The sequence below is a fragment of the Alligator mississippiensis genome, chromosome 7 (genome assembly GCF_030867095.1).
Source record: "Alligator mississippiensis isolate rAllMis1 chromosome 7, rAllMis1, whole genome shotgun sequence".
Taxonomy (NCBI): domain Eukaryota; kingdom Metazoa; phylum Chordata; order Crocodylia; family Alligatoridae; genus Alligator; species Alligator mississippiensis.
The window spans coordinates 53806811-53834084 of record NC_081830.1 but is presented as its reverse complement, the minus strand read 5'-3'; the positions used below and the strand labels follow the sequence as shown (position 1 = coordinate 53834084).

General features: G+C 42.0%; 3 protein-coding genes across 25 annotated transcripts in view; all 3 read right to left on the bottom strand.

The window, feature by feature from the left end:
- Positions 1-60, bottom strand: part of AGFG1 (ArfGAP with FG repeats 1) — a 72802-nt gene extending 72742 nt beyond the window's left edge. Inside the window, exon 1 of the mRNA XM_059730963.1 lies at positions 4-60. The gene's annotated coding sequence lies outside the window, so the exon portion shown is untranslated. The remainder of the gene's footprint in view (positions 1-3) is intronic.
- A 1528-nt stretch (positions 61-1588) lies between these two features.
- MRPL44 (mitochondrial ribosomal protein L44) lies at positions 1589-8016 on the bottom strand. The gene is made up of 4 exons (XM_006258319.4): positions 7853-8016; positions 6426-6894; positions 3694-3872; positions 1589-2827 (listed from the first exon to the last, which is right to left on the bottom strand). The coding sequence occupies exons 1-4, from the start codon at positions 7999-8001 to the stop codon at positions 2656-2658; spliced, it is 969 nt and encodes a 322-aa protein (XP_006258381.4). The 5' UTR covers positions 8002-8016; the 3' UTR covers positions 1589-2655.
- A 2354-nt stretch (positions 8017-10370) lies between these two features.
- The window catches only part of MFF (mitochondrial fission factor), a 29395-nt gene continuing 12491 nt past the window's right edge, over positions 10371-27274 (bottom strand). For 11 of the 23 annotated variants that reach the window (XM_019491705.2, XM_019491708.2, XM_019491720.2 and 8 more), the window contains 5 exons: positions 25377-25535; positions 18103-18165; positions 12623-12707; positions 12074-12219; positions 11189-11276 (listed from right to left, as the gene is read on the bottom strand). In XM_019491705.2, the coding sequence (XP_019347250.1) occupies positions 11273-11276; positions 12074-12219; positions 12623-12707; positions 18103-18165; positions 25377-25535 (457 nt within the window). In that variant the 3' untranslated portion in view covers positions 11189-11272. Of the gene's footprint in view, positions 11277-12073; positions 12220-12622; positions 12708-18102; positions 18166-25376; positions 25536-27274 lie in introns of those variants that run through there. The other 12 variants (XM_019491706.2, XM_019491709.2, XM_019491721.2 and 9 more) reach the window with 8 other exon arrangements.

Below are 27274 nucleotides of genomic sequence, written 5' to 3'. Positions count from 1 at the left end.
TACCCACGTTCCTCCTCTTTGGATCCTCACTCCCTGTGGTTGATCACAGAAATTCAAACTTGCATGAGCCACTGGAGACATTTAAAAAGGAGGAAGGTAACATTGGAATCACTTCAGTAAGTCATCTTGCAAACTGCAGGTGCAGGCTTAAACATGTGACATGGTAGTCACAAATCAGCCTGGTGAAAAATTAAATATTTTCGGCCGTAATTAGAACACTTTGATAGCAGATGCACGGAACCTGAGCCTTAGATTGCTCTAGTATCAGACACTGCTATACTGGAATGTTTATGGCAGAGCAGTAAGGATTAGTAATAATGATTTTTTCCAGGGGCACAAGTCTTGGAATGGAAAAGGCCATTGCCAGGAAGTCTGCTGTGGCTACAACTGAGGAAAGTTAAACTTCACTTGCTGCTGCTTCCTCTTCTTTCAAGTTTCTTTAAGGGGTTAGGTTAGGAATAAGTGCCAACAGGGTGGAATACCAATTACCAAAAATCCTTGTGAGGATCTTCCCTTCTCTTTTGTAAAATCACTCCAAGAGCATGAGACATCTCTTTTCTCTTAAACCAGGGAGTCAAATTCATGGCACAGAAGCATAAACTTCCAAATCTTTTACCTGGAAGCTTTCCCCTCAGATCTCTCTTTCACCAATTGAAAAGGGCTGTCAAGCAGCAGCATGCTATCTTCTGTAAGTGAAACATTGTTTAATCCAGGCAAACAGGGAACAGAAGAGAGAACAAATAAATAAAGAGCTGAATGCCAGTGTAAACACCATTACCAAAACATGCAGGCTGCCCGTTCTAGCCAGTCCTTGTTCAGGCACAACCGGTTCCTGAAATGGCTGAACACTTGTAGCTCTTATCAATTTTACCACTGCCACCACAGCCCTCCCACTACTGAATCCTGCTACTGCCATGTGCCACCATACAAGGAACAGAACATTTTGCTGAATGAAGTACAGTTGGTAAAGTTTTGTACATTTCTGAGGGGCTCACAAATTTGGTGCTACATAGGTGATGTTTTTATTTTGAAGCAAATAGAGTTCTTAAAAGAACTGCTCTCACTGAAGTCACCACCTCCAATTTTTCCTCCTCTTCTGCTTTTTCTTCTAATTCCTTAGAAGGGACAGACAAAGCAAGTTAGATTAAGATTGCAGTACTTCCATTTTAAAAGCAAAATGGAAAGAGATTGTGAAATGACAGGTTCTAAGTGTTTAGTAACCATGTGAATATTGCCCCCCCCCCGTTGGCTTGACAGAGACAAAGGTACCACTGGGTTTAGAGAATAAACCATACCATCCCTACACAATGCCCTGTAAACTGGTGTGGGAGAGGGGGCGGAGCAATGCAGAGTAATGTGCAATGCTATTCCTTAGCCAGAATTTTTTAGGGTCCGCAATGCAGGACCCTTCGTCAGCAGCATAAGTTTGCAGGACTGGGGAGGGTGGCAAGGCTTCATCCAGCATGTGTCTTGAGATGAAAAGCTTCATCTCACATAATCAATCTTTGGTTAATTCCCTCATACCTGCTCACTCGCTTTCTAAACTGCAACTAATATTAAAAGTATTAAAGAGACAGACTAAAACTAATTCAGGATGTCAATCTTTTATTAAGATTTTGAATTTTTAAATGTAAACTTCAAGATAAATTCCCTTATGTCTACTGTATTCTGAACTTCAACAGGACAATTATTCCATATAGTCAACAACATCCAGAGTTAAATTATCATTGTTTTGGTATGTATCAAAAAAAGGGAAATACATAGCTTTCATATAACCAGTAACGTGAAGGTATACGTCTGTTCAGACCAAACAATTAAAAGAGAAGGTTGGGTATACTGGATGGACCAACTAAAAATTAGGAAAATATAAGCTGTTAAAATGGGGGATCTTCTGTCAACTTATTATTAACAATGACAAGACCAACAAAAGACAACATTTGATGTATTCTCTTTAATAGTACGCCTTAACTCTTTCCTTCTAACTCCCTGTCATTCATTTCTTTCCTAATTAAGAATATATTTGGCCAAAAACCAAGAGTAATGGTAAATAAATAGTCAATCTTCAAATTAGCAAGTAGCCAATTGGTAAGGCCTTAACAGCATCAATTCACATAAATGAAGCATTACAGCCTGTTAATCTGATTGACAGTATTTCATGTGCATTTAACCAGAGTTCAAGGACAACTTAATTCAGATCTAAATCTTATGTTACAGTTGTATTTTAAATTTAAATTTTGGTTTTGTTAATAAACACCCTCAAAATAGGTCCAAATTCCTCTTTACTATGGAGACAGCTTGCTGAAAAGTAAAACTGGCCAGTCACAGATTAGAATGCATTCTCACAAGAGTTACCTCCTTGGTGATAAGGACAAACTTAGTGTGAATTCAAGGACAAAAACACTGCTTTGTTACTGACAGGAAATATTTTTTCCCCTCAAAGCCACTGTATACATAGCAGTCATTTTATAGAAAGAAAAAAAAAAAACAGATTTCATTTTGTTTTGAGAATTTTAACCACATGTGCAATGTTTGGAGTTTTCAAAGCACACACCGTGCAACAAAAAGCTAAATTGCTGAAACTTGCTTTCTGAAATGTGTTGGTATTCAGCATGAAAAACCTAGATTTTACAGGAAGGCTGAAGTAGCTTCAGCCACCTAGTTGCTGTTAATGGCCTTTTCTACTCCCAAGTCTCGTCTTGGCTTAGAGTAGTCCCAAGGTCGCCTGTTCTCTGTGTACCCATACAATTTCCGCAGAGCTACGCGGGCAGCTTCTTCTTCTGCAGCCAACAATGTTTCACCAGGACCTTCAGCTATCATCTTCTTATCACTAGAAAAGAGGAGTCTGTGAAACAAAACTGCCTGTCTGGCCCATGTAACAACAGTTCAATTAGCAAATAAACAACATGGATTTATAATGCAAAAAATTCCACCTCCTCCTTGCTATCTACTTCAATATAAAGACAGCAATTTCCTGCCCTATCTCCCAGTATATGTGGGCTACAGTACATTAAACAACATAATTTATAAAAATATGTGCTCTGAAAAGCTAATGAAAATGACATTTGACATATGATGCCAGACGGGTGGTGCAAGCCAATCCAGAGCATTTGAATGAGGCTTACAGGGATACCCAAGCCCCCACATTGCTTCAGGTAGGGTCCATGCCATTTATATCATGGGGCCACCAGGCAGGAATTGGCCGTGTTTAGAACTCAAATGACTTCAGGGTTGATTGATGTATTATAAAGCTTGTTTATGAAATCACCTGGGATTTGCCCCCCACCCTCCCACAGCCCTTGCCTAGATAAACAAGGTCCACAATCTGGTTCCTAATACTCCAAGTAAACCTAAAAGTTCCTGCTTGCTATTTACTTCCCTGTAGATCCCTTCCATTTCTCCTCCAGGCAACACACTAGGCTTAAGATTTGGTCTCATTCCTTTCCAAAGCTGCTCAACAGTAGCTGCAAGAATCATATACCAGCTCAAACCTGCACCCATACTCACTGTACACTTCAAGCACCTGTGCTAGGTTAGAACCTCCTTGAAGCAAGGACTATGACTATGCATTTTTACAACTCTAAATATGTTGCCAAGGTTCCAACATTTGATTGTATATATACAAAGCCCATAATTTCTCCTTTATCAAATTATTGTGCGCAGCAGTTTTAACAATGATGTGAAGAATTCACTAACCAGTACAACCCAACAAAATAGACAGGCAGAACTGTGCTGGCTCCTGACTTCCTGGTAAGTCTTGGTTCTGGAGCAGAAATATTCTTCTTGGCCAATTCCTCCACCAGCAAGCCCATGGGATTTATACTTTTCCAGATCTCAAACAGGTCTTTTCCAATCAGCTGAGGAATTAAGAAATCCTATGCAAAAATACATTAAAGTTTTATAATTAACTGGAAAGAAGGATAAAGAATGACTTACTACTGTTTCTGACAACAGCAAAGAAAGATGTAAAAAGCAGTTTACAGAACACTGTGGGCTCTGCTCTGTTCAGCGAGCCTTTTAAATTGAATCTCGTGGTAACAGTCTCCCAGTAATTTTGATGGTGAGAAGAGCATGTCCAAGATGCGTGCACATGCAACATCCTCATTACAATTCCTATAGAAGAGTTATGAACCAGCATCATAAGACTACTACTCCGATTTTCTAATTGTGCATGTCATCTGAATTCTATTTGATCATTCTGTGCCTGAGATGCACTATGTACTTTAAAGTCACTTATCTAGTTACTTCTTTATTTGATAAAAAATTAAGCAGTTAGACAAAGAATTTGTTGTCATACAAAAGATTCCAAATAAAAAGCAGAAATGGAGTAAGCCAACTGGAAAATAAAAATTCACATTAAAACTGCAAATGCTACTTATGGCTTGTTAGGGATGTTCAAGAATTGCAATGGAAACCTCCCCTCTGAGGCATTCAAATTGTTAGGACCTAGTATTAAAAAATGTTTTGTAAATTACTTTGGAAAAAGTGAAACAAAACAAGAGCTGCATTGCTTTTACACTATCTTGCAAATAGCATTTACAGAATTTCAGAATCTCAGGTCTTGCAGATGTAAAATCAGATTTCAGCACCCCTTCACAAACCTACTGATGGTTATACTGGGTGCATCTACACATGTGCTCTACGGAGGAGTTGACTAATTAGCTCCGCAGTAAAGCATGACAGCCTACATGTGTTCTGGTATTAGGGTGCAGAAAATTAATTAACTTTGCTGTAAGATACTACTGTCAGGGACAGTGCTATCTTAGTTAGGGTGAAGTAATTAAGTGCAACAAAATGCATCTCTAGACAGTGACAGAGGCTGGCTGGAAGGTGCTAAAGCGTGGTAGTTGCCTTCTGCACAACTCTGCACTTCGGCACTCTAGTGCCACAGCCTCTAGTGTCAGTCCAGGGTTGCTCCACCCTGGCTCAAACGCCTGCTGTCCCAGGCACACTTGTAGACACTGTCCCCAGGAGCAGCTGACTTGAGCTTGAAATTCTGCAGAATTTATTGTGTCGCATTCATTTCACATGTATATGCACCCATTGAGGCATGACCAAATTTTTTAAAACTGTGCAAAATTTCTCTTTAACATCTCACTGGTAATAGAAGTAAAGTATTACTGTAGACAGGACATGGACCCACATTTTACCACCACATTGTATAAAATGCAATGGGCATATCTATAACTACAGTTCTATCATTGCTATCACTGAAGAAACAGCATACAAGCTGCATAATGGCATAAAGCTTGCTAATGTTCCCAAACCCCTGGTGACTCTAGTTTGGACTCAACCACTGACTTTCTGCATATCTGTCACAATAGATCTCCTACTTAAAAAACAGAGGTACCATTTCTTTGCATTTGAGGGGTTAAGTGCTAATCTTAAGATTACGTAGCAGAAAATCCAACAGAAACTAATTGTACATTAGAAGGGTTTAAGAAACATTTTGAATGAATCTGGTGTTCCCCTGGAAACAGAGGAGAATTTTCTAAGTAGGAAGAGATTTCTTATGGGTTAACAGATGCTTCTTCCTACAGATGTCTTCTATCACAAATAATATGGTTTTAATTATTTCATGTTATTTGTTTTACAAAAATGTCAACTATGTTAAGAAAGGACAGCAACTACCAAGAAGGCTTTCTTGTCACCATTTGTTTTCACAGTACTGGCCAACTTACAGCACATGTGCCACAGGCAGCCTGTGTGTGGCACAAGGCAGACCAGGGAGGGGACAGGCAGCACAGCAGCACATAGGAGAGGAGCAGAAAGCAGAGCAGTAGATTGGGCAAGGAGCAGAAAGCAAAGCAGCAGTTCAGGCAGCAGCAGGAGACTGGAGTGGCACTCAGCGAGTGTGTAGGGCTAATACGTGGCATGCCAGGCAAGGTTGGCCCCTACTATATTTTCTCGAGCACTTGGAACATTTTAAGACTAAGAGACCTGAAGTTCGACTCCCGCTAGTTCAACTCTCACATTAGACACTCACTAACAAATTAATGTAAACTTTCATGTGTGGGACATTATTAAGTCACATATTTAAGCATGACCTTTCTTGGAACGGTTTCATGACCTTGGTCAACTATACTGACCACTAAAATTGTTAGAGAAATTATACTTTGCAGTCACTGTCTCACATATAAAAATATCTCCAATCAGGCCAAAAGTACAAAGGTCTGCTAAAACAACAGGCCAACATAGCTACTTAAGGCTTAAACCTTGTAATGTAAAAGTAATGTTACTTTGCATTCCCTTGTATGCTAGCACGCAATAAAGGTGTTTTCCAAATGTCTGACCTCTGTTTATTGTAGAGATAAGATGCTACTGTATTTACATTTATCTCTGTTGCTCTCATTTGTGACTGGGACCCCTGTAGCTATGGATAGGTGCCAAGTAAGTGATATCATCACTTGTAATAGGCAGGGACTTACCTGGACAAATATCCCTGTTTTTTGGGGCCCGCTGCTTCCAAGCAATGCTCCTATTACAGCAAAGAAAGTCCGATGCAGCACATCAGATGGGACAGGAAACTCTGCACAAAGTGTTAAGTCCTGTATAGATAAGTTTTTGGCCACGTAAGAGGCAACGTCTTCGGTGGTGAGAAAATCAATAAGCGCCAATATCCCTGCAGGGGGCAACTGCGGATAAGCCTCTTCAAAACACCGCACGAGGTATGAACGTGAAAAAGACAGCCCCTGCTCTGAGAGCTTGCGATTATCCTGGAGATTGAGGGCAACCACCTCTTTGTCCAGTTCAAGGTTTTGGCGTCTGATTGTCTCACTGTTAATGTAGCAAGAATTAACAAAGGCTGTTTTGAGAAGGTCCAAGGAGAAGTTTTCGTGCAAGCGGTGGCTGAAAGCCCGTATCTCCATGTGATAATCCCAGTTCGGCTTTTCGGAGCTGCAAACACAAAAGACAAAACAAGCTCAGGAAGAGAACGGGTGTTTCAAGTGGGAGTTGTCACCTGCTCCTCTCGCCCACTTGGATTTGAAAATGTTTGTTAGTGCTTGTTAGCAGAGAAAATGTACCCAAGCTGTTTTGCCAGGTGAGAACTGGGCTGTGTTACATGCCCGGTTTAAAGTTGCCTTTTCTTACAGCACCCAGGACATGTGAAGCAACTTTTCCTTCTGCCAGGGCACAGCAGCCATGCTGCCCTTCCCAGCATAGGCGACTGGTGGGGGGGACATGTGCCCTGCCCCTGACAAGGCTGTCCCCTGCCACCACCGTCAGCACCTGCAGGTGCTCACCAGCCCCGTCCCTGCCCTCCGCTTCTGCGGGCGTCCCCCCAGACTCAGGAGGCACCACCAGTCGCCCAACGGCTCCCAGAGATGCTCACTGGGCCTTGGCTTCCTTCCACTGGGCCTTGGCTTCCCTCCGCCAGGAAGGACCCAGACCACGAGCTACAAACCAGGACAGGGGCTGCTGCTGCATTGACTCTGCTCCACTATGGGCACCCACACGTCACATCACGTCATGTCACATCCATGTCATACAGGCCGGCACACATCCGGCCCTGGGCCTGCCAGCTCTGTTTGAATCTATTCCAGCAGGTTTCAGCACAGGATGGATTACCGTGCGTGGACTTTATGTCAGGGTGGCAAATGCACATTACTGTTACATTTTAAAAACCCAGAGACTGCTGCATACATCGGATTCGCAGTTTCACATGGATTTCAATGAATGCCCTATCAGTGCTCTCCCGGGTGACTCTCAGCAGTCTCCTGGAGGTTTATGTCTAATTCCTGGAGGCTCCAGGGCAACCCTACCAAGCCCTCGTCCTCAGCAGACGCGCACGCCCTGCCGGCCGTGCCGAGGCCCAGGAGCCAGGCCGAGGGGCAGCGGCCGCGGCGGCTCTTACCGGCGCGCGGGCGGCGCGAGCAGGCGCTGCTGCTCCAGGTAGGCGCGGACCCAGCGCTTGCTGTCGCGCCGCGGCGGGGGCCGGGGGGCGGCGGCGGCAGCCAGAGCGCGCCGGGCCCCGCGCGCCAGCAGCAGCAGCGCGGCCGCCATGGCAGTCGGGCAGGAAGGAAGCGGGCGAGGGGGGGCGGGGGCGGGGGGTTGCTGGAGGCCGCCGGGGGAAGCGCCGCCCGCGGCCCCGCCGTTCCGGGGAGAAGCGTTCCGGGCCTGCGCTCCGGCCCGCCTTCCTGCTTCGCGGCCCCTTCGCAACGCCTCGGCTCCGCTGAGGGGGGGACGCTGCTAACCCCAACTCTCTGCTTTGCTCTCCCCCCTGCTGTGGTGGCCGGCTTTTGAAGCGTCGGTCTCACCCATTGACTCCTCAGTCTACGTTTTCACTGACTACCTGTCCTGTCTGCAGCCCAGCCCAGCCCTGGCTTCTTTACTTTTCATTCCATCCGGGAAGAGCACACACCAACGGCTGAAACTTCCTTAGTCTGACGAAGGGTTTTTGAACCCGAAAGCTGCTTAATAATTATTTTCCAACTATGTGGGTTGGCCTAATAAAAGAGATCAGCTACACCCAAGGAACTTAGTCTGCCTGTGTCCTTAGACCACCACGGCTACAACCTACACTCCTATAAAATTCATGACACCTGCAATAGAAAGCGAGGCAGCCTGGTCCCGCACTAGCACAGGCAAAGCAGAGCCCATATATGGCCAGCCACTTCGGCAGACAGGTCCACAACGCTGGACATGGGTATCACAAAGCAGATGCAGTCATGTTCCACATGGCTGATGAGCCAATGTAAGTCGGAGCTCATGCTCCTTGCCCACTAGGAATTGAAAGTGTACAGCATTTAACAAAGGAAAGCGTAACAAACCCCAACACATTACCTGCCAAACAATGATTGACATACCCTGTCCTACTTACAATTCATGACAAGGTGCAAAGTATGAAAAAGCAGAGACCAACAAGTAGCTTCTCAAAACTTTCAGTCCCTGTACTCAGAGTAGGTGCACGAAGCCTCTAGGGAAAAAGGGTGGTGGCAGTAGTCACTTGAGTAGGTGCATCATAGATCATTCAAATCTCTACCTCTGCTGTGTCCTGGCTGTTATCCAGAAATACAGCACAAAATTAATTTGAAGCAGATGCTGCTGTGTTGCTTTAAGACTTCCACCAAGTAGTTGCACTTTGCTTTTCAAACTCCCAAAGCTATGCTTCACCAACATCCACCAGCTGTTTAGGCAATATTTAGAGCAGTTTTCTGTGATCCAAGTGTTCAGTGAAAAAATTCATGAGCCACAGCAGCAGAGGGTTTGAAAGGGTGCCCAAGAAGAGACGACTTGCTTACACCATTAGCATTCATGCTGTTTACTGTGCAAACAGCTTTTTCCAATTAAGAAAACAAGTGCTTTGAAAATTCTAGCACTAACAACTTTTTCAGATCAAACTGCTTTGATAATAGCAAAGCTCTCCAAGTGTCAGAGTTAAGAAAAGTTCCCTTTTTCAGTTGTAGAGAGCAAAGCTTACTATAGGTAGGCAAAGAATAGGAATACAAGTTCTTTCAATACAACTTGGAAATCCCAGGCATACAAACCTGTTGGTAACTTCCTGAGAACTGGCAAGCCAGAACACCCAACACAAGTTCCTTTTAAATGGTGAAGCAGACTTTCATTGCAACAGCCCCCATAGTTGCTCTATCCACACAGCTGGTTTACAACTGCAAAGTAGGAAGCATAGGTGGTAAATGAATAAAATGGCTGTCATGTGTGCGCTGCCTGTACAGCTAAGGATTAAGTTTAGACAGCTTTCTGGGTAAGTACTCCAAGTCATCCTGAAGTTCTGCAGCCACTGCTGGTCATTTCAGGTCAGCGGGACAGTCCCTTCCCACCAGCCCATGCTCATTCTGCAGGCTGAAAACAGATGCTCTGAGGCAAAGCTATTCCAAGAGATGTCCCTTGTGAAGCATCTCCTTAGTCTCTCTTGTCCTCATCTTATTTCTTGTTACTCTCCAGGTTCAAGATATTGTAACCGTTGTTCCTGGTGTGCCAGAGTCTTGCCAGAACTGCTTGTTAACGATAGTGGTGTGTTTCCAAAGCTACAGCTGTCCAGTAGTGGGAGGTCCTAAACACCCATAATCCCAGCCACTAGTTTTGTGGTTCAGAATATAGAAAGATTATAGGTGAGACAGTAGTTTGAAAATGGTACCATGGGGCAGAGAGGAACTGGGATTTTTAGAGTTTGATCTCTGGCTGTGGAAGATAGCTGCCTTCTGGGACTTATATCAATGTACACCATAGAATCCCACAATGCAGCATGCAGTAGCAGCACAAAGGACTATGGGGTACCTACAGAAAATGCCAAGCAATTCTTTGGGGGAAATACCTGTCTGGAAGCACCAATGGGTAGCCAAGTAAAATCTAGCTGTTCATTTGGGTGCCTTTGTAAAGCATCAACAGCAGAACTTCTGCATCAAGGTAAATCCATTCATATAGACAAGGCTTTATTAAGATAAATGACAACCTTTTAAAACAATATTAAACACTGCTTGGTTTGACAGTTTTATTAAATACACTACATTGCTACCTTGTATTCCATAATCTCACAGACTTGTTGAAAAATGTACTGCTTAGAAAAACCATTTGCAAAATTAAAGCTGAAATAAGAAAATACATATTACACATCTCTGGATAATCTGCAGGTTCTTGTTATCAAAGAATGCCTTTTACTCACCCTGTACATGTGCTTAAATAAGAGACATACTGTGTGTGTGTGTGTGTGTGTGTGTGAGACTAACTAGTTTGGCTAAAGGAAAAAAAAGCATAATAATGTTTAACCATAAATTTACAGCATCTAACAACAGAACAATAGAAACCTCATACTTTTATTAATATGTATTTTAAAGATACTGTTCCAAATCCATTATATTTGTTATCTTCCAACCACAAGAGACAGTAATTATTTCCATTGGTCACCATCCTTACAGAGCAGAGAAGCAAACTTGTTTCAAAATGAGTCAATCTATATTTACATTGCGACATGCAAAGGGAAGATACTATATATGTTCCTACAAATCTGATAACAATAAATAGCTGAGCAACAGAAAGTCCCCTCAACAATATAACTGTACAGCCTTTTTCTGTGGTGGAAGTTCTCAGTGCATGGATTATAAAACATCATACAATTCAAAGACAGAAACAAAGGATTTTGCAAATTGATTAAATTTCCAACTATTAAATCTTTTGGACAGCAGTGTCTAGCGCCGAAACCAAAGCCAGCTATTGAGTAGCCAGAAAGCTACAGTAATTGAGTACATGATCATTTCTCTTTTAGCACGCTCTTTGTTTTCTTCTTCCAGAAGTTGTAGGCGACGATTGAGTTTGATTATCTAAAAAAAATATAAAATAAATAAAAGTCTTTAAAGTGCCAGGACCTCCAAAGGACATTTTTGAAAGCATATATACTCTCAGCATTCTAAGGCTGAACTGTACAATGTCACTATTTAGACTCTGTCCTTCACTGCCTAAGGGCCAAATCTGTAAGAATTAATGGAACTGTGTTACACTGCCAACTCAGTAAAGACCATAGGATTTAGCCAATGAGTCTTATGAGGCTTTCCATTTCTTTTCATTTACTTCATCTTCAAAAGACCCCCAAATCCCAATCAATACTCAGATAACAGTTGCATCTGCTCTGAAATTACCGGTTAATCTGAATCATGGTAACACCAACATAGTCCTATATAAACACATGCTCAAAAGATAGGCCTTCTGCCCAAGACGTCACACTCAAGCTAGCAAGTGAGTAGGGCAAATAGAAATGGAGGCAAAGAGAGTAAATTAGAGAACACAGAGCGGGTCAGTGGTAAGACTAGGAAAAGAAGCTAGGTCTCTTTACTACCAGGCTGAAGCCCTATTTGCTGCATCACATTAATGAGAAGAAAGCTAAGGAAATGAACAAGCAAGCTGGGGAGAGGGAGATGAAAGAGTTTAAATAGTTAAGGCTGTTATACAATGCACAAAGTGATGGAAAGACAATTGTTCAAACTATTTAAAAATCATAAAAAGCTTGAAAGAAAGTATTATGAAAAGCAATTTTATATTGTTAGTTGAATGTAGTAAAGAAGACTTTTCTGCCTCTAAATTTTACGTGAATTTTGGTCTCTTTAAGGCAGTGGTTCCCAACCTTTTTTTGTTATGATCCGCTGCTGGGAGCGGAGTGTGGAAGTGATGGCGGCACGAGGGCATGGGAGCTCCCAGCACATGGCGCAGCTTGTCCTTTGTGTGCGGTGCTGCTGGCATTGCCCCCTCGACTCTCATTTGGGTCGCAACCTGAGGATGGGAACCGCTGCTTTAAGGTATAGTTGCACCTTTCCAAGTCTTAAATTTTCCAGGTGAGAAAATACAACAATACCCAAACTTTATCAGATGAACTGAGGTAGCATTTGTATAATTTATAGATTTTTCAGAAACTTGCAGAAATTCTTGGCTCTTCCTTTAACTGTCATGCAATATTTAGCTCTTCTTTTACTCAAATCAGTCAACACTCCAACAGTCTTTTACCACATTTATTACTATTCTCTGAGCATTTTTATTTGCCAACATCTTTTTGAGTATTCCAAGAAGCCAAGCCATTGGTGCACTATGGTACAGTAAAGATCAGTCACTCTCTTCAAGACAGCTGAAAGACATCTAATCTTTTTCTTTATCTCATGGGCCAATGTACTTTCAATACCTGTCTTCTTAAAGAAGCAGCATCCACAACTGTCATGTCATCTGGCGTTCCCTCAATTGTCACGTCCAAGTTTGAAAGACCAGATCTATTAGACGAGAAAGAAAAAGGTTAGATTATGTTCTCTGCCAGTGGGGATCAACTACTAATTTGGCAGGCAAACCTCTACACCCTCAAGTGCCCTTCATCTGCCTGATATGCTTCTGATTTCTACCCCCAGCCCTAAGCTTCCCGCTTGATCTGCTGTTCTGCTTTCTTCTCCTTTTCCTATGCTCCCTGCCCAATTTGTTGCTTTGCTTTCTGCTTCCTGCCTTATCTGCTGCTGTGCTGCCTGTCCCCTCCCCGATCTGCCATGTCCTATACAGGCTTCTCATGCCACAAGGCTGGCCACCCCTGCTATACATGCTGGGTGAAGAGCAACCAAAACACTATTCACTGTTTGTTTTACAACTGTCCCAGCTTGTATAAATACATGTAACGCATTCAAGGCTTTTACAGGCTTTCCTCAATTTATGCGGGTTCTGTATATGCGAATTCGCTTTTATGCGATGAGCATTTTTAGACCCATAATTCATTATAAGCAAGGTAAATTCACTTATGCAATTGGCATAGGGCCCCCCCTTGCCCAAGCAGGTAAGTCTGTGGGGGGAGGGGAAAGGGCCATGGGGCTGGGACCCCACTCACCCCAGCCCCTACTGCAGCAGCCCTGGGAGCAGCCAGCACCAGCAGCCTACAGCCACTGAGCGACACTGTGCTCTGCCTGTCCTCCCACACCTGGGCTCCGCCTGTCCCCACTCACCCCAGCTCCTGGGCTGAGCCGTGCCATGGTGCAGGCAGCTGGTGTCAGCTGCTCCCGGGGCCACTGCTGAAGGGGCTGGGGTGAGTGCAGACAAGTGGAGCCCCAGGTGGCACAGGGCTGGGTGCAGCTTGTCTGTACTCACCCCAGCCCTTGCTGCAGCAGTCCCAGGAGCAGCCAGTGCCAGCTGCGGAAGGAAGTCAGCGAGTGTGGGGCGGGGGGCAAGGGGGTGGGAGAATGCACCTTTAGCTGCTCCATGCCCCTCGGAGGGGCTGCAGGCTGGGGGGCTGTGCTGGGTTCTTCCCGGGGGGCACGTGCCTCTGGGACAACAGCGGGCTGCCACTGCAGGCTCAGGCCGGCAGCAGCACCAGGCTCTTCCCAGTGCTCAGGGCACGCCGCACCAAGCGCCAGGAACAGCCCAGTGCCGCCACCAGCTCCAGCTGCAGCCTGCTGTCATCCCACATGCAGATCTGGGGGCATGGGCCTCTCGAGAAGAACCCAGCACAGCCCCGAGCCCACAACCCTCCCAGGGGGTGCAAAACAGAAAGAGGCACCCCCCCACCGCACCCACTGACAGTTCCCTCTGCAGCTAGTGCCAGCCACTCCCAGGGCCAGGGTGAGAGTGGACAAGCTGTGCCACGTTCCGTGCCCCCTGGGGTTCCGCTTGTTCCCACTCACCTCAGCCCCTGCTGCAGCAAGAGCTGCATCCCCCTCCACCCCGCATCCACTGACAGTTCCCTCTGCTCTGCTCCCTTGTGCAGCCTTGGGAACAGCATCCCTCCCCTAGCCCTTCCCTAGTCCCAGCCTCACTCCCTCCCTCCCTCCCCGCCATGGGAACCTATATTTATTTGTTACAGTGAACCCATTTTATAATGTATGTGAATTCAATTTATCCGGGAACAAATGTACCGCATAAATTGAGGGAAACCTGTATTCAGTAAAGCAGCAAGGCATGTACTTAAATCCTATTGACTCCAGTGTCCACATAGTTTTCAACCTGGCTGCATGAGGACCTTTAACGCTCTTCAAGTGTTTTTGTAGACTCTTTGCAAAGGAAGAGACTTCAAGCAATCTTAAAATCAGGCATCCCAGGTAAATCTGTACTTGCTTGCTTATTAGAAACTGAATATAGCTTGAACCCAAACCCAAGAATGCCCCGAAGACATTTAAATATCTGACCGTGAAGTCAGATACTTAAAAAGCTAAGAGAAGACGCAACAAAAATACATAAAATACCTATAACTAATTGCTTATTTTGACAAAAATTATTCTGAGAAAGTCTATTAGCTTGGAAACTTGACAAGCAGAGAAAAACTAAGACCATATGACTATGACAGTCTGCTAATGAAATTATCTTGTACTTTACAATGATAACAACCCAAGTAAGTGTGCTAACTGAACTTCAATGCAAATTATATAGCTACATAGCTTTTCATTTGTCAAGCAGTACTTTTGTCCAAATTGGTTAACCCTAATCAATGCACATTTATTTGAGGAACCTACTGAATGAATGTACTTGGCTCATCAAAAGCTACTTCATAATCAGATTGTCTTCCAGCAAACACTAGTTATAAAAGGCAGCTTTGGGTAGTATGATTGGACCTGAATGTCTATCTTGCTTGGTTTAAAAGTACATTTTCCTACATTGATATTTTTTCCTCCTCCTTTCCCATGATGACACATCAATGATCCATATAAATAGTGGAAGAAACTGATTTACCCATGGAAAAGTGAATAAGTAAAAGTGAATAAACAAACTGCTTTCCAATGCATAAAAACTGAAAAAAGGGGAAGGTTGTATATCAACTGTAGATTTTTAATAACAATTAATAAACAAACATTTCAGATGCAAGTGGGATTCCTTAAAGCTGACGTGATGGCTTTAGACAGGAGATGGTCTTTTGCATTTGATACTTTTCTGGGCCATGTGTAGTGAACACTTTTCAACACCTGAATTCTTAATATATTGAGAATTCATAAATATTTCCCAATGTGATGTTGGTTATCAAAAAATCTCCCTTGTCTGAAGTTTGCCAATTCTCCGTTTCTTAGAACTGCATTGGGTCCTTGGAGCTTTGATAATGAGCCCTGAGAGCCACTAGCTGAAATAACTCTGCTCCATTAGCAACAACCTTCCCCCAACCCACCCTGCAAAGGTTTAGGGACTATAGTGAACTCCTAAGGCACGTCCCCATGAGCAGGAAACTGTTTCCTCAGGGACAAACAACAACGGCACACATTTGTGCTGCTACCACTTGTCCCCAGGCATGCCCCTGCATGCGCACTCTGGCGTGAGGCGGATTGCCCTGGGTAGGGTAGAGGAGGCCTACCCCTGGGGGCCCCTCGGGGTTGCAGCAATGATGATCCAGGTATGTGGAGCCTGGCCAGCAGCAAGGGCACAGCTCTGGCCAACAGGCTCCGATTTCAAATGGCACACACTGCAGCCGCGTGTGCCACTCTGCTTTTTTCTGGCATTTTTTTTTTTGATACCAAGATCTCCCTGTGTAAAAAAAACAAAACAAAACCAACCCATGGCACTGCAACTCAGCAGTGCAGTGAACGCATACACGTGCAGTTTGGGGCACTGCAGATCGCACATGTACACCTGTGGAGACATGCCCGTAAAGTCCACCTGACTAGGCAACCTACTGTTAAAAAAGCCAACTTTTTAAAGCATGATCTCTACCTATGAGGTTTTATATTCTTAGAGAACAGTGAGAATTAAAAATCCAGCTTACTGCATGTTATTTATGCCCTTAATTATTTAAATTTCATTATTATTATTGTTATTACTTTTATCCTTATTTCTCAAACCAAGAGAAATGTATTTCATTTTCATATTCTCTGGGCCCTAGTATTTGGGTTGCAAACACCATAGAGGAAGGTTTATCTAAAATATAATTTTTCTGCCAAGTTTTAGTCAAAGGACCCTTTCTTCAACATCATCACATCAGTACCCAGACTTTAAGAATAGATTTGTTTAATCACAATTTGGAAAATTATACTGCAATTGCACATGGGAAAAATTGGGATTACAACAATCTCCTAAACCAGATATTCTGGATATCTTTGGAGTGATTTCACAGAGCAGTCTAGGAAATGAATCCTCAGTATCTTTCCAGACCCTAACACCCTAGAGTGCCCACTGTCCTTCTAGAACTGCAGGAAATGACACTGGCTAAAACTCAAAGGCAACTCTACATTTGTTCCCTTCTGATATTGCTGGGATGCCATTGATATAGGAAGCTCTATTCAAACTGTGGAAAAGTTATATGGAAAGGAACTTGAAAAATCCTTCAGAAACCTTATATTCTACATTGATTGTGGTATTCTATGTCATCTCATTCACCACATGCTGGGTAAGATTGTATAATTGGTTACTGGTTTATTGATGGTGTGGTGATACACAGGACCCTCTCTGGCCTTTTAGCTGTGACATATATATGAATAAATATTTTAAAATAATGTCATAGCTCTCCATTACAAACTTTTTTGGCCATCTCCCTTTGCTTAAGCCATCACAGGCTATTTGTAAGCCCCTGTGCCCTGCAAGACAAACTGAACAGAAATATTTAGGGGCCCCAGTATCAATGGCAGAAGGCAAAAAGATGATAAGACTCCATCAAATAACTGACTGAGCAGTCTGTTGGCACAACACTCCTATCCCTGAGCAGTGGCTGAAACCTCTTTGATGCAATTGATCTCTTCAGTTGGTATGCTGATCAGGCCCATCATCCCAATGAGGCAGAAGTGCTTCAGCCTCATATTGCAGAAGATAGTAAGTTTATGGAGAAATTATCACTACCTCACCAGCTTCTAACTTATTCCAAATACCAGATTCATAGGGTGATTAGCTGTATGGATGGAACCAGAAATCAAATAAGCTGGTTTCAGGAACTGCCACAAAACCTATGAATTCCTAAGTCAACTTAAAAGAATCATCTATGCAGATCTCACTTGGATTTTTCCAGAGTCCTTAAAACATTAAAAGTCTTAAGTTACAGTTGTATATTAAAGGTATCCTTTTCAAGGAGGTAAGAGGAATATAAGGTGTGGAGGTGGAAGGAAGGAAAGATACAGATATAGAGAGGAAACCTGTTTCTCTAAATCTTTCCCCTGCACTGAAAAGGTACCCACCTGTTAAAATGATGGAGGTAGAAATGTAGGAAAACCAAGCAAAAAAGTCATAGGCAACTTATTAAAAAAAAGTAATCTACACTTTGCAGTTTATACCCACTTCAAAAGTTAGCTGGCCTCATAACTAGTTTATTCATAGTTTCCAGAGAAAAACAGCAGAGCTCAGCAGCACAATGAAAATACTGGCAAGTGCACCACTATCAAAATTGAACTTTAGATGACATCTTATACTGAAACTAAATTCTGAGACTTACAATACATCACGTGCATTTTGATTTTCACCACTGACATCAGCAAAAGCTTTGCTGATGACTGATTGGCAAAGGTTCAGAACTTTCCCTCTCTACAGAAAGGATGTGGTTCATTTCTCTGCTGTAAAGGATATAAAATCCTTCAGGCTGTTTAACCAGATAAGGACTGCTTCATTTAAAACAAGGGGCATAAAAACTATTTTGGGATCCAAAAACCAAAACACAAACCAAGAACAATTAAAGCTTATGATTTTTAAGCCTAAAATACTACACCATGACTAACAAGAAATAGGTTTTACCTGGTGTTGTCATGATGAGGGTTAGAAGAAGTGGTAGCAGATGACCCACCACGTAACACTGGCCTAGAACAGGTTTTTGTAGGTAGGAGGCACAAGACAGAACCAGAAAACAACATAAAAACATAGAGAAGAGGTAAAAAACACAAGGACAAAGAAATGTCAAAATATTTCCAGTTATATTCTATAGTATTTTAATACAATATAGTATCTAGTTAAAAGGAGATTTTATAGTGCATTTTCAGAATACTCATTTTGTAATCATGTATTTAATATAGCACTAAGAATTGTCAAATCCAATATATTTTTATTGGTATAGAATGGTTATGGGGAGAAACACTTGAGAGAAAAGTTTGTGAATAAGAACAATGATAGCAGCTTTAAATTATAATTATGGGAAACTTAACAACAGAAAATAGACAGCATCACTATAGAAAAAAATACATGTTCACACAGTTCATGGGCCTTTCTTTAGCCATCTTATTTGGCTAAAGTTCCTCTTCTCCCACTCACTTAGCCCTCTATACTCTCACACCCCCAAGAGCTCCATCTCAGCAGAAAATAAAGATCCAGGACTTCACTCATTGCCACTACTGTATCCACCAGGCTTGTGCCTGATGGACAGGCAGTAAGACTAATTCCAGAAGGCCTACTGACTTAAATGGGAATGATGAGTGTTCTCCACTATAGAAAATGAGGCTCAAAGTATCATTACTGCCTGCTGCTGTACATAGGCTGTACACAGTTAACTGGGCTCTTTTCCACCTTTCCTTTCACTTATGCTAATTATAGATAACAGGACCTCACAACTACCTTAAGTATAGCCTGAACTCTCTAAGAGTACTAAAGATACCAGGTATGAAGGTATTTAGGGTAGAGGTGTACAGACAAAGGGGAGATGCAGTCCACAGGATGTGAGCAGCACTGTGCAAAAGCATCCCAATTTATTAAGAGGATCAAGAGGTTTATTTCAAGAGGATTAAGACTGAACGGTACATTTAGAGTTATGCCCTGAAACTTGCACAGTGCTTACTTGCTGTAAGGCTGGCTCACATCAGCACTACTAATGTTCCATTTGCATAAGCACTAAACTTACCCATACTGCAAACTAACTGCAAATGAAGGAAGTTATTTTACTAACCTCCCTCCTCCCCTCACACCAAACCAGAACACCACCTAACAGGAGAATGTTTTTTCCTGAAACAAGTGAGGTCCATTGTATTCAATAAAGTGACATTGTTCCAGTTCAGGAGGTGGTGTTTTTAATATGTTTATAAAAGGATAGGAACTCCCTTTTCCATCTATCTCAGACCACCAGTCCTTATACCTTAACTGGCAGAAGCCAGAGCTAGATAAGTGTAAGAAGGGATAGGCTGTCCAGATAGAAATTTTCCTTCCAACTCCAGTTAGAAGCGGGCTTATATCCGGACTTCAACCTTCATGGTTGAAATCCATTACACAACTTTAATCCAACCTATGTAGCTTGCACTGTCCTCATTATTTCAAATCCAAGGAATTTCAGTCTTTCTAATCCTGACTGCCAAAACAAGTTGTGGCAACCTTAGTTCTGCAGTAACTTAAAAAGTGTATTCTAAAAGGTCATTTTGAAACACCTTACATCTGAGAGAGAACTATTGCTTGCATGGAGATAGCCATCTGAGAGCATTGTGAAGAATGGAAGCCAAACCTCCATAGGTTCTTATCCAATCTAAATCCTAAATTTTAATTTGTGGGCAAGACAATGCCACCACCCATATTAGTCAAGGAATATTTGAAAAGCTTCAAGTGAATTAATTTCCTGTGCAATTCAGTTTGTTAAAAGAACCACTAGCATTTTTCCCTGCCACATCAAACTTGATTGCAGACATCAAAAGAAGTAATAATCACTCCAAATACAAAACTGCTTGCATAGAACTCAGAAGCCATTAAAATATTACTACACAAGATCATTTAACTATTACAAATAGTTATTACTTTATTTTATAAAATATGATCCACAAATACATATTTGATCTGGTTAGTAAGTTTTTGCACAGGCTTCCTTAATGATTGGAATAGCTTTTGTCACAATAACAACTGTTTACTTGAGTATTTATTTTGTCTATTACATAAATAAATATTTAATATCACAATCAGAATTAGATATGTCCCTGAAGCCAGGTGTACTTCATGCTACATGTTTCAGGACATACATAGTGGAATATGGGAGGGAACCATGCTACAAGGTGCTGCTGCATGATTGGTGGGGGGAAGAAGGGAATATGGCAGTGCAATGGCTAAATGAGTTTGCTCTTGTCCTCCCTCTGTCTGGGACAGCACATTTTGGGATATATATCACAGCAATAATGCAGTCATGCACACATGGATTGAGGGAGGAAGAGAAAGAAAAGTAATCCAAGTCAAATGTCTAGGCATTCAGTTTATTTCATATGAGTGCACAAATTTAGGGCACTGACAGAAGTGACATTTGTTGTGCAAATGGCCCCTTGAAAGCGCTTTACAGCCATACTGACAGAAGTGTATGGCTGCAGAGTGCTTTAAAAATACCCAATCACACAACAAATTAACATTCATCTAATGATGGTTCAGATGAAGGTGCTCCAAAAGCAGACCACCTTCATTAACTTCTGTCTGATCGGAGCGGTGCTGTCTGCAAGACTTGGGGGGGGGTGGGGGGTGGAGGAGTAGCAGGTGAAGTGGATTGAAGCTCCCCCACCTCATGGCTCCCCCTTCCCCTTCAGCTCAGCCTGGGCAAACCCCAGCCCAGAGCTCCTTCCCCTCTGTTCTCCCTCCTCCCATTGTACAGACAGCACAGGAGCTGGGAGGGGGATAGGTGGGGCTAGGGGAGAGAGGCTGCAAACAGGCAGCCTCTCTCTCTGCTAGAATGGCTCCAAAGTGAAGCATGATCCTCCCCGCCCAAACTCATGTGAAGTATCATGAGTTAGAGTGGGGAGCTGCACATCTGTCAGTAATCCTTGTGATCTTTAAAGATTCTAGCTGGACATCCCTGGAGACCAACAGCTTCTCACAATCCATGAGATAAGAGATGTCAAGTAAGGTTCTCTATGCTGATCTGTTGTGTATCTAAACCAGCAATTCTCAACCAGCATGCTGAGATCTTTTGGAGGATGATGAGGTGGAAGACGATAAGCAAGCAGATAAGTACAGACTCAAGATCCTCCCTGCCTGGCTGCTGCCATGTCCCCCACAGCCTGGCTCCTCTTCAAGGAGGTAAACACTTTAATAAATTAGTTTTTTCAAATGCTTAGTTCACAAGTTATGGAGGGGTGCCTTGAATCCAAAAAGTTCTGAACTACCGATCCAAAGCTCGACCTGGAAATCTTACAGAGGGTGAGTTAGGGCTATCAGACGACTGGGGCTGTGTGGAAGCAACTTGGAAGTGAACCAGGTAAGAAACTGCTCCAATTTATTATTTATGGTTCTATCAGAGAGGAAGTTACTGATGAACTACAGGCAAAATAAAGTTACTTTCCTCTTTTTTTCTCCTAGTGCCCACCAAGAAAGACCTTCAAGTGCAGAAACATTAGGCTACTACAGCTCCATGCTGTGCTCTCCAAGCAGCTATGGCACTGCAGACCCCCACCAGTCTAATCTTTTTCCCCCCATACACACATTTTCTCTTAACTCCAAGTCACCCCCAAATCCCAAGTGCCTTTTATTCACCATCTTTTATCTTATCTCAGATCCCAGATCCAACAAGTTCAATCAGCTAATCTTAATATAACTACAATCTTGTGCCAAATAATTTTAAAATAAAAAAAAAAAAACCAAACAGCCAGCATCTGAGATGATGTTGTGACACTGCCATTTTGGGGAATGAAAGTTACTTAGGTAAGGAATCCTAAACAAACTTTACTTCAATAGAAAAATCTTTGGGCTGTCTTATGAAGAGACAGCAGGTCAAGTGTGAAGACCAAATTCAAATAAGTAAGGTCAAAACCCAACTCACTCTTAATTATATTTCCATTATACTGCTATCTTTTGGGTGATGGTATTATGAAAACAGATTAACCTGTACCTTGATCAAATTTTTGGCCCCTTTTTGGCTCCAAGTTTAAATTGTGTCAAAAACCTAACTATGCTGAAACAAACAAATCTCCTACAGTATTGAGAACAAAAACTGAGGTACTACACAAGATGTGAAAAGTGAAACTCACTATATGTTAGAGGTGCACTGATACATCAGTCCGATATCAGATAGTCACTGATATAAAGAAAATTGACTATATCGGAAATTGGCCTGATGTGGCTCATAATTTGGCCAATAAATGCCCATATATTCGCGCAGCTGCAGCGCAGCATGCAAGCAGTGAGGAGCACATCCCGGCAGTGGGGAGAGCTGCGTGCAGCTGGTAAGTCTGTTGTGCTGAAAGGGGAGGGAAGGGGCATGGGGGTGCAGATCTACACCCCCCACAGTGAGGGAGGGAGTGGGGCTGGTGTTGCCCGGACAGGGATGGAGCCGTAGCTTGCACTACTGCCTTTCGCCCAGACTGGCAGTGAGGCGGCCCCCCCCGATGAACCGCAGCTCTTGTCCCATGCCTGCCCCAGCTGGGCAGCGCCTACCCTACCCTAGCCCTACTCCTTCCCTCACCATGGGGGGCACTGATATGCCCCCCCCACAGCCCTTCCTTCCCCCCTCCCCTTTCACCACCACAAACTACAGCTGCATGCAGCTGTATCGGAAATAGGACTGGTATCAGCCAATATGCCTTCTTAAAAATTGGCTATCTGTATCAGCCCCCCAAAAACTTTATTGGTGCACCCCTACTACATGCAAGTAAAAACTGACCTATTTTTACTGTCCACGCTGAATGAAATGCAAGGACAGACTGACAATATAAATGAAGTGAGAATCAATTTGTCCTCCCTGTTTAAACAGTCTAAGTAAATTAGCTATATTGATAACACTACGAGTAGTTTTCTTACCTACAGCAGCATGAAGGGCGACTACTATTAATACTTTTAGTAGACTGAAACATAATTGGAAAAAATATTTTAAGAGAAAAGCAAGCCAATACAAAAGTAAAGAGTATTTCCAGTAAAAAGCACATAATTACAGCTTGCTCATTTTAAAAGATTTCATCCAGTATACAAATATTAAAATAGAACAAATATGCTTTAAGTAAACAGAGAATGCTATGCCTATACAGCGAGAAGATATTTGAAATCTTTTTAAATGATCGATATTTTGCAATAATGCAAGCATATCATCCAAATTTCACATTCCTACTTCAGTCACGGAATGGACTAGAACTAAACAGCTGAAAATATTTACTCCAAAAGAATTAAATACATTTTATCTAATCAATATTTTATAAAAGTGACCTGTGCCAAAAATCAGAGGTGGATAGCAATTGTTTCCAGTCTCTTCCATGGCTTTCAATATTACATGTCAAAATTAAAACACCCAAGTATTCAAAGCCTTGGAAACTTGTCAGCTAATTTGTGTAGTGAGCAAGAAAGAAAAATATTAGCAGCAGGTTCTAGTTTTCATGTATCCAAGAAAATATGAGCTAAACCCTGTTGAACTAAAATCAATAGCAAATCTCGCTGACTTCACTGGGGGAAGAATTTCACAGCCCATATTTTTTAAACAGAAGTCTTCTGCATCATACACACTTTTATGTACTATTTAGCATAGATGGGAGCAAACCTGGGGGCAAAAACTTTGCAAAACTGAAACAACTAGCATTCTGTCTGACCTCTTATTAATACTGATAGGTGGATAGATAGTAATGATTTAGTTTGCCTTTCTGACAGGCGATTAATTCTGGCAAAAATAACGACCTGGATGCCCAAGTATTAAAGGGAATTAGGTGACCATCTCAAATTCAGCAGATATTAGCCATCTAATTAATTACTCAAGCTTTCTCCAAAAATCCCAGTCTATCAGTAGAGAATCAGTAAGTCGGAAGCGCTGCATAGATATGTGATCTTAAAGTAGGTGACTCAATGTTATCACACTAGCAACTCTGCTCAGCTGAAGGGCAGAACGGCAGTTTGAAAAACGACAACACGTGCATGCACATGTGTGTACATGTATGATAAGACTGACTTGATGGTTGCATTTCCTTACTGAAATAAATTTAGAAAAAGGTTCACTTAACACTAACGTACCCTAGAAAAAGTTCCACAGAAGTGATAATACCCAAAGACAGAATGCAATTTTTTAAAGAATTCCTCGGTGCAAAGCCTAGAGGGTGATTACAGGGATGCCTCAATTATCATGCTTTTGGATCAGCCCCTCAGCAAGAACTGGAGGCAGGCTACGTGCATTTGTTACTAGTACCTCTAATACACCCCTTCCAAGTAAAGGAATAAGCTACTAAATTAAACTTGCCAAGGGATATTCAACTGCTAGATGCTTTAATCTTAAAAAATAAGAATAAAAAACAAATTAAGAATAAAAAGGTCACATTCTAATGAAGTTGGGAAGAGCGAGCAGGCAGAATTTTCCAGAGACCAGTGGTGTTCCATCTATCAGGGCTCATTTTGGCCCTAAAAAACTAGCTCATGAATAAGGAGCTTCTTCATAAATATGTAAACTTATTACAATAATACACTTCTCAGTAACAAGGCAGCACACAAGAAGCTATTCTCAAAACAGCAACCAGAATATAGCCTTCCCCTAACAGTACACATCACCTATCACTCTTGAATAAAACTGAGGAGAAAAAAATGACAGGCAGCAGCATTCGTGTAGTATGAAAGTTAATTGGCTAGAATAGTCCTTGACATAGCCTAGAGATGTTCTGTCATTATTTCCAAAAAAGCTGTAGGAAAGAATTTTGCTTGCCAGCTCCTTAATATCTGGCTTAGTGAATCATGACATCATCAACCAAATCTCATCAATTCTCTCTCATACTTAGGACCAGCAGTAACATATAGGAGGTTATAATAAGATCTGCAGACTTGTGATCCACAAACTACAGAAAACAAACGCTTGTAAACAGCACATAAGCAGAGCTCTACAACCCCAAATCAATGCTTCCTATTTTAATTTTTACTAAGAGGAAAACCAAAACTAATTATTAAATATCGTATTTGGTTGAAGCAAGTTACTAGATAATGAAGTTTTATGAAATGTGAATTTTGGACAGTTAAATTGCTTATGAACAAGGAAAGCAAAATAAAGCAAAGCAAAGCAAAGCAAATAATTTCATCTCATTATTTAGTAAACAGAAACCACATTCCACTAAAAAGGGGGAGGAAAGAAAAAGCAGTAAAAGCTGGCAGAATCACTGATGACCAATCACCTGCGATTTTCATCCAGCACATCCAAGACCTGCTGGTAAGCCCTACGAGTGGAAGTCTGGATAAGCGACAAAATGCCACGAGCAGAGTAAAGATTAGTTCCATCTTCGGGTAACATATTGGGAGGACAGACACGAGCCTGTTGTAGTGATGGTGTCACACTGTACATATAAGCATAGTAAACGAAGAGAGAAATACTGTAGTCAGACTTTAAATAAAGAAATTCTTCAGCTAGTCCCAGTTCCCAAATTCAAGTTGATTCCATTTGGTCTTACCATCCTCCCATCAAAACCAGGCAAGCATATCAAAAGTCATTAGTAGAGGGAACATGAATAAACATTAATGCATGCTTTTAGGAATTAAATATTGCAAAGGGTGATTTCAGTATAGTTATACAGGATAAGATTTTCAAAAGCCCTCACTATTCATTAACTGCCACCAACTGTAGGCAGTGGTAAAATTCCCACCGACATGAAAGCGGCAGTGTTTGCCATCTGTTTTTGAAAATTCCACCCCTAAATTCTTTTGAAAGTACTAATTAAAAGAGAATTGTTTAACAATTCAGCAATGATAACTTGATAATTCCACAATAACTGAAGCAGAAGTCTTAGCTTTACATTGTGATTGAAGAGCAAGATTGAGATAGCATTTTGATTTTCATGTGTCCAACCAATAAGAACAAAAAAATTAAGAGAAATAGTCAGTAGTCAGAATAAAGACACAAAATTAATCTTTCATAGGCAACAAAGTGCATGAACTAAACTCCTGACTTTATACCAAAAAGTGCACAGTTTAAAATGTAAGCATTAGTATTGATTTTTTCCATAATATGCAAGGTTAAAGAAAGTCTGGTTCACTTTACTCTTCACATCCTAAGATACTTTTTAATATAAGACAATTCCTCATGGCTAACACTGGATACACTTCCCTGGATCTCTTTTGCACCTCATTTCAAGGGAAGTTGAGGTTAGATATTAGGAAAAGCTTTTTCACTAGGATGCTAGGAAAACACTGGAACAGGTTACCCAGAGAGGTTGTGGAATCTTAATCCTTGGAGGTTTTTAAGACCTGGCTAGACAAAACCTTTGCTGGGATGATCTAGTAGGGGATGGTACTGCTTTGGACAGGGAGTTGGAATAATAGATGACCTCCTGAGGTTCCTTCCAAATCTAATTTTCTATGATTTCTGCTTTACTCCTGCCGTATTTTGAGCCCAGCTCCCAATATTCCTGCTTTTTTCCCCCTAAATTCCCAGGAAACTGCTAAACTCACACTCAGTATTAATAGTGGGAAATAGGTTACTTGCTGGTTGGACTGACTGGGTCAGAGAATGCAGATGTTTAGTTATTCTAAGAACTGTGAGGAATGTAGCTGTTCTGGTTATTGACTGGTGCCAAGATTACACCTTTTGTCTGACAGAAACAAAATGAAGCTCTACTGAAACATGCACGGGTGTTGCTCTGCTCCTAAAGCTGTACAGGAGTGCGTAGGTGGTACAACATTCCAAGATATTTGCACTTCAAATTGGTATGTAAAATATTTATGCAAAAATTTAACACAGCAGAAATAAAAACATTGGCAAGCATCTATTTCATAATCTTAAGGTGTCTGTCGTGTTCTTCGTGCTTGAAAAGATCATCTATACTTCCTTGTTTTTATATTTAGGATTACTGTTATTTTGGGATTAACAGCATTAGTCACTGCAACCATGTTCCATTTTTGCTTTGCATGGTTACCACATATCATAATATCCACTGATAAAGACAATTGAAGAGATAGCAAACTGGGCCAGACAAAGAGATTCTGCCCCGCCAGCAAATTCGTAAGGAAATTTATTCCCATCTGGAATTTGCAGGGTTGAGGGAGAAGGGAAGGATATCAAAGCACAGGAGGCTTCAGA